Below are 7500 nucleotides of genomic sequence, written 5' to 3'. Positions count from 1 at the left end.
CTAAGTCCTGGCTCCTCTGCTTACAAATAAGGGGCTTAGGGAAGGAATATGGATCAGCTGACTCTCCAGGACTCATATTTTGCACCAGCAGGGTTTTCTCATCTCCAAAATTCAGTCTCCATTAGGTGGAGTGGAGCGCCCAATTTCCCGTTTTTTATGACACGGTCGTTTCCTCCATGATTTTCTTGAGGGGTTGATTAGCCGAGTGAGGAAGATGATGGTACATGTGGAGAGAACGGTTCTTCTTTCACTCTTTCTCTGTTTTCTTCTGTTTATAAAAATGTTTGGTTGCCCTCTTTTCACTCTCTCTCTCTCTCTCTCTCTCTCTCTCTCTCTCTCTCTCTCTCTCTCTCTCTCACACTCTCTCTCTCTCTCTCTGGTGGTGGGAGGAGTAACAGAGATGGTGGTGGTGGAGGGGGGTGTAACAGAGACGGTGGTGGTGGAGGGGGGGTATAACAGAGATGGTTGAGGGGTGTGTAACAGCGACGGTGGTGGTGGAGGGGGGTGTAACAGAGATGGTGGAGGGGGGTGTAACAGAGATGGTGGAGGGGGGTGTAACAGAGATGGTGGTGGTGGAGGGGGGTGTAACAGAGATGGTGGTGGTGGAGGGAAGTGTAACAGAGATGGTGGTGGTGGAGGGGGGTGTAACAGAGATGGTGGAGGGGGGTGTAACAGAGATGGTGGAGGGGGGTGTAACAGAGATGGTGGAGGGGGGTGTAACATAGATGGTGGTGGTGGAGGGGGGTGTAACAGAGATGGTGGTGGTGGAGGGGGGTGTAACAGAGACGGTGGTGGTGGAGGGGGGTGTAACAGAGATGGTGGTGGTGGAGGGGGGTGTAGCAGAGATGGTGGTGGTGGAGGGGGGTGTAACAGAGATGGTGGAGGGGGGTGTAACAGAGATGGTGGTGGTGGAGGGGGGTGTAAGAGAGATGGTGGTGGTGGAGGGGGGTGTAACAGAGATGGTGATGGTGGAGGGGGTGTAACAGAGATGGTGGAGGGGGGTGTAACAGAGATGGTGGAGGTGGAGGGGGTGTAACAGAGATGGTGGAGGGGGGTGTAGCAGAGATGGTGGAGGGGGGTGTAACAGAGATGGTGGAGGGGGGTGTAACAGAGATGGTGATGGTGGAGGGAGGAGTAACAGAGATGGTGGTGGTGGAGGGGGTGTAACAGAGATGGTGGTGGTGGAGGGGGTGTAACAGAGATGGTGGAGGGGGGTGTAACAGAGATGGTGGAGGGGGGTGTAACAGAGATGGTGGAGGGGGGTGTAACAGAGATGGTGGAGGCGGGTGTAACAGAGATGGTGGAGGGGGGTGTAACAGATGGTGGAGGGGGGTGTAACAGAGATGGTGGTGGTGGAGGGGGTGTAACAGAGATGGTGGAGGGGGGTGTAACAGAGATGGTGGTGGTGGAGGGGGGTGTAAGAGAGATGGTGGTGGTGGAGGGGGGTGTAACAGAGATGGTGGAGGGGGGTGTAACAGAGATGGTGGTGGTGGAGGGGGGTTGTAACAGAGATGGTGGTGGTGGAGGGGGGTGTAACAGAGATGGTGATGGTGGAGGGGGGTGTAACAGAGATGGTGGAGGGGGTGTAACAGAGATGGTGGAGGGGGGTGTAACAGAGATGGTGGAGGTGGAGGGGGTGTAACAGAGATGGTGGAGGGGGGTGTAACAGAGATGGTGGTGGTGGAGGGGGGTGTAACAGAGATGGTGGAGGGGGTGTAACAGAGATGGTGGTGGTGGAGGGGTGTAACAGAGATGGTGGAGGTGGAGGGGGTGTAACAGAGATGGTGGAGGGGGGTGTAACAGAGATGGTGGTGGTGGAGGGGGGTGTAACAGAGATGGTGGGGGGGGGTGTAACAGAGATGGTGATGGTGGAGGGGGGTGTAACAGAGATGGTGGAGGGGGGGTGTAACAGAGATGGTGGTGGTGGAGGGGGTGTGGAGAGAGGACACAATCCTGAAATAACAGAACAACAATTGTCAGGGATGACTCACACACATGCCCCATCTGCTTCCAGTGCGGCAAGTAGCCTATCGTTGGGACAGTAACCGAAAGTTTGAATCCTCGAGTAGACTAGGTGAAAAGTCTGTCAATGTTCCCTTGAGCAAGGCAATTAACCCTAATTGCTCCTGGAAGTCGCTCTGGATAAGAGCTAAAATTTCTAAAAGTATATTTACATGTTAGAGGACAACTGACTTCGATTTTTGACGTTGGAAGACTCTTTGACCAGGGACTTAGCAGCAAGGACAGGCTGGAAGGGAGAGAGTCCCCTTCACATACTAATGACAAGAGCCTTGGGAGGTAAAAACTGTGACTTGACACATGCTAGATTGACAGAGAGAGAGAGAGAGAGAGAGAGAGAGAGAGAGAGAGAGAGAGAGAGAGAGAGAGAGAGAGAGAGAGAGAGAAGAGAGAGAGAGAGAGAGAGAGAGAGAGAGAGAGAGAGAGAGAGAGAGAGAGAGAGAGAGAGAGAGAGAGAGAGAGAGAGAGAGAGAGAGAGAGAGAGGGAGGGAGAGGGGGATAACACAACAGCCTCTTATTTGTGGGCTGACATCCACCATTCACAATAGAAAGTAATTTGCTGCCTATTAGAATGGATTAAATCCTATTAGAATGGGTTAAATCCTGTTAGAATGGGTTAAATCCTGTTAGAATGGATTAAATCCTATTACAATGGGTTAAATCCTGTTAGAATGGATTAAATCCAATTAGAATGGGTTAAATCCTGTTAGAATGGGTTAAATCCTGTTAGAATGGGTTAAATCCTATTAGAATGGGTTAAATCCTGTTAGAATGGGTTAAATCCTGTTAGAATGGGTTAAATCCTGTTAGAATGGGTTAAATCCTATTAGAATGGGTTAAATCCTGTTAGAATGGGTTAAATCCTGTTAAAATGGATTACATCCTATTAGAATGGGTTAAATCCTGTTAGAATGGATTAAATCCTATTAGAATGGGTTAAATCCTGTTAGAATGGGTTAAATCCTGTTAGAATGGGTTAAATCCTATTAGAATGGGTTAAATCCTGTTAGAATGGGTTAAATCCTATTAGAATGGGTTAAATCCTAAAATCCTATTAGAATGGGTTCAATCCTGTTAGAACGGGTTAAATCCTAAAATCCTATTAGAATGGGTTAAATCCTGTTAGAATGGGTTAAATCCTAAAATCCTATTAGAATGGGTTAAATCCTGTTAGAATTGGTTAAATCCTGTTAGAATGGGTTAAATTCTATTAGAATGGGTTAAATCCTATTAGAATGGGTTAAATCCTATTAGAATGTGTTACGGTGCGTGAATGAGGACCCAAAAGCGAATTAACGTAAACAGAACTTCTTTAATAACAAAACATAGGTAGGCTCAGATGGACCGGCAGATTCCGACAGGACAGGACAAGGTTGCAGCAAACATGACGATAGTCTGGTTCAGGCATGAAAAACACAAACAAGAATCCGACAAAGACAGGAACAAAAACAGAGAGAGATATAGAGGACTAATCAGAGGGAAAAAGGGAACAGGTGGGAAAAGGGGTGACGAGGTAGTTAGGAGGAGACAAGGAACAGCTGGGGGAAAGAGGGGGAGAAAAGGTAACCTAATAACGACCAGCAGAGGGAGACAGGGTGAAGGGAAAGGACAGAAACAAGACACAACATGACAATACATGACAGAATGGGTTAAATTCTATTAGAATGGGTTCAATCCTGTTAGAACGGGTTAAATCCTAAAATCCTATTAGAATGGGTTAAATCCTAAAATCCTATTAGAATGGGTTAAATCCTGTTAGAATTGGTTAAATCCTGTTAGAATGGGTTAAATTCTATTAGAATGGGTTATATCCTGTTAGAATGGGTCACTTCCTATTACAATGGGTTTTATTTGTATTTATTATATTTCACCTTTATTTAACCAGGTAGGCTAGTTGAGAACACGTTCCCATTTACAACTGCGACCTGGCCAAGATAAAGCAAAGCAGTGCGACAGAAACAACAACACAGAGTTACACATGGAATAAACAAGCGTACAGTCAATAACACAATATAAAAAAAGTATGTACATATACAGTGTGTGCAAATGACATGAGGAGGTAGGCAATAAATAGGCCATAATAGCAAAGTAATTGCAATTTAGCAGATTAACACGAGTGATTAATGAGCAGATGATGATGAGCAGGTGTGTAAGTAGTGATACTGGTGTGCAAAAAGAGCAGCAAAGTAAATATGAACAATATGGGGATGAGGTAGGTAGATTGGGTGGGCTATTTACAGATGGGCTATGTACAGCTGCAGCGATCGGCTGGCTAGCTGCTCTGATGTTTAAAGATAGTGGGGGTTATGTAAGTCTCCAGCTTCAGCGATTTTTGCAATTCGTTCCAGTCACTGGCAGCAGAGAACTGGAAGGAAAGGCGGCCAAAAGAGGTGTTGGCTTTGGGGATGACCAGTGAGATATACCTGCTGGAGCACGTGCTACGGGTGGGTGTTATCGTGACCAGTGAGCTGAGATAAGGCGGAGCTTTACCTAGCATAGACTTATAGATGACCTGGAGCCAGTGGGTCTGGCGACGAATATGTAGCGAGGGCCAGCCGACTAGAGCATACAGGTCGCAATGGTGGGTGGTATAAGTTGTTTTGGTAACAAAACGGATGGCACTGTGATAGACTACATCCAATTTGCTAAGTAGAGTATTGGAAGCTATTTTGTAGATGACATCGCCGAAGTCGAGGATCGGTAGGATAGTCAGTTTTACGAGGGTATGTTTGGCGGCGTGCGTGAAGGAGGCTTTGTTGTGAAATAGAAAGCCGATTCTAGATTTGATTTTGGATTGGAGATGTTTGATATGAGTCCGGAAGAAGAGTTTACAGTCTAGCCAGACACCCGGGTTACATTGTCGCATACATAACACAACTGATGCCAGGTTTTCACATCAATTTGTTCCTTAAAGAACATTCAGACTTGGAAATGTTCCATTTTAAATACACAAGTACATTTTTGTATTTCCTCCTTTTTACTTAATGGTATATCGCCACCTAGTGGATATACATTGTACAACTCAATTTGATCTTCTATCATTCGATGCTTTTATGAATGACTTTGAGTTTATAAAAACACATTAACGCCAAGCCAATCTTATGTGCAGAGCAGTCAATGGCTTTGGAGGCCCTCATAATTTACTGGGGCATCTGTGTGTATGCAAAGTATGGACTATAGAAAGGTATGATTTCCAGGAGCCCTTAAGTGGATCCCTACTCATTAGTGCTGATGAAAAGAGTCTGGCTGGAGCGCTGTCATGTCACAATGCTACTTTCAGACTGCCTTGTTCCCAAAAGAGAGGGTTGGCTGAGACCGTTGACAGTGGATATGGTACAGGAGTCACGTCTCGAGCCTTTATTAAGAAATATCTACAGTTTTCTAAGACAGCAGACAGTAAACAGACATCAAAGTGATGATAATATGATCATATTAGATCTGTATTTCTCCTGTGTGTCTCTCCCTCCAGGGTGTTCGGTCACATCAGCTATCGGTCAGACTGGGAGCTGGTCAAGGTGGACTTCAGACAGTCATTCCCCAGACAATGTACAGAGGGAGACTACGACTCCTGGAAACTCACAGATCTGCAGGTACTCAACACACATACACTCACACACACACACACACACACACACACACACACAAACACACACACACACTCACACGGACACCCGCACACACGGACACCCGCACACACACACACACACACACACACACACACACACACACACAGAGACACACACACAGACACACACACACACACACACACTCGTGTGTCTTTGTAAAAATGTTGTGTGTATCCTGCACCTTTACAGTTAGCAAATGTATACTTTTGGCCCTCCTCAGGGAGAGAAGTGCATCATGGGTCAGGAGAGGAGTTTCAGGAAGAGGAAGGACACTGCGTTCTGTATCAAGGGGAGGAGCTACACCTCCGCCCTTACTACCAAGCCCTGCCAGTGCTCCGAGAAAGACTTCAACTGGTGAGACACCACACCAGAGCCAACACACTCTAGTGCAATAGACTATACTTAAGGTATAGACTTGAGATAAACAAATATGATATGCGTCACAGTCAGGGTTAGGCTTCGATTCCTTTTCTGCTTAGGAGATGAATAGAAGTAGAAGTATTTTCAATGAGGATCATCTTTCATTTCCAACTCTGTTCCTGAATGAGAATAACACTGTAATTCACTATAAACAATCAATCGATGCTGTATGTAGACTAGATCATTGATATTGATCCTGTTGGCGTGTGTGATGTTGGTGTCTATCGATCATTGAGCTCATGAACTGTATTTGACCTTTGCCCTTTCTATGCAAACTGGAAGGAACTTACCCGTATCTACTGTTCTAGGACCAGTTTACCCTTATCTACTGTTCTAGAACCAGTTTACCCTTATCTACTGTTCTAGAACCAGTTTACCCTTATCTACTGTTCTAGGACCAGTTTACCCTTATCTACTGTTCTAGGACCAGTTTACCCTTATCTACTGTTCTAGGACCAGTTTACCCTTATCTACTGTTCTAGGACCAGTTTACCCTTATCTACTGTTCTAGGACCAGTTTACCCTTATCTACTGTTCTAGGACTAACTTACCCTCATCTACTGTTCTAGAACCAGTTTACCCTTATCTACTGTTATAGTGCCAGTTTACCCTTATCTACTGTTCTAGAACCAGTTTACCCTTATCTACTGTTCTAGAACAAGCTTACCCTTATCTACTGTTCAAGGACCAGTTTACCCTTATCTACTGTTCTAGAACCAGTTTACTCTTATCTACTGTTCTAGAACCAGTTTACCCTTATCTACTGTTCTAGAACCAGTTTACTCTTATCTACTGTTCTAGAACCAGTTTACTCTTATCTACTGTTCTAGAACCAGTTTACCCTTATCTACTGTTCTAGAACCAATTTACCATCCTCCAATCCTAGCCTCAACCATCAGGGGGAGCAACACTAACTAGCCGTAGGTCAGTGTCTGGGGTTAACGTTCTCCTCTTCCTCTGTGTGTTCAGTGACTATGGGTTTGAACGTGCCCAGAGCCTCAAAACCGAGGGAGATAGATGCTTCGCTGACTTCTGGCACGACCCAGACTCACCGCCTGACGACTGTCACCAGGGACACAACTTTCAGTCCAGTACTGGGTGAGGAATAGTAGCATACACGCAAGGACTCGCACACACACACACACACACACACACACACACACACACACACACACACACACCTCCCCCCACACACACACACCCCCCCCCCACACACACACACCCCCCACACACACCCACACCCCCCCCCCCCCACACACACACACACACACACACCTCCCCCCACACACACACACCCCCCCCACACACACCCACCCCCCCCCCCCCCACACACACACACACACACATACACACACACACACACACACACACACACACACACAATCTTGTGCAGCTAACCTTGTGGGGACATACAATTCAGTCCCATTCAAAATCC

General features: G+C 46.3%; 1 protein-coding gene across 5 annotated transcripts in view; it reads left to right on the top strand.

The window, feature by feature from the left end:
* Positions 1 to 7500, top strand: part of LOC110500892 (VPS10 domain-containing receptor SorCS2) — a 421840-nt gene that overhangs the window by 398775 nt on the left and 15565 nt on the right. For all 5 annotated transcript variants that reach the window (XM_090214886.1, XM_036958237.2, XM_036958238.2 and 2 more), the window contains exons 15-17: positions 5489 to 5609; positions 5866 to 5999; positions 7035 to 7163. In XM_090214886.1, the coding sequence (XP_090071012.1) occupies positions 5489 to 5609; positions 5866 to 5999; positions 7035 to 7163 (384 nt within the window). The remainder of the gene's footprint in view (positions 1 to 5488; positions 5610 to 5865; positions 6000 to 7034; positions 7164 to 7500) is intronic.

Source organism: Oncorhynchus mykiss, chromosome 21, assembly GCF_057628025.1.
Source record: "Oncorhynchus mykiss isolate SJ-2025 chromosome 21, ASM5762802v1, whole genome shotgun sequence".
NCBI classification, from domain to species: Eukaryota; Metazoa; Chordata; class Actinopteri; order Salmoniformes; family Salmonidae; genus Oncorhynchus; species Oncorhynchus mykiss.
Note: the sequence above shows the minus strand (reverse complement) of the source record. Positions and strands in the feature narration are given on the sequence as shown.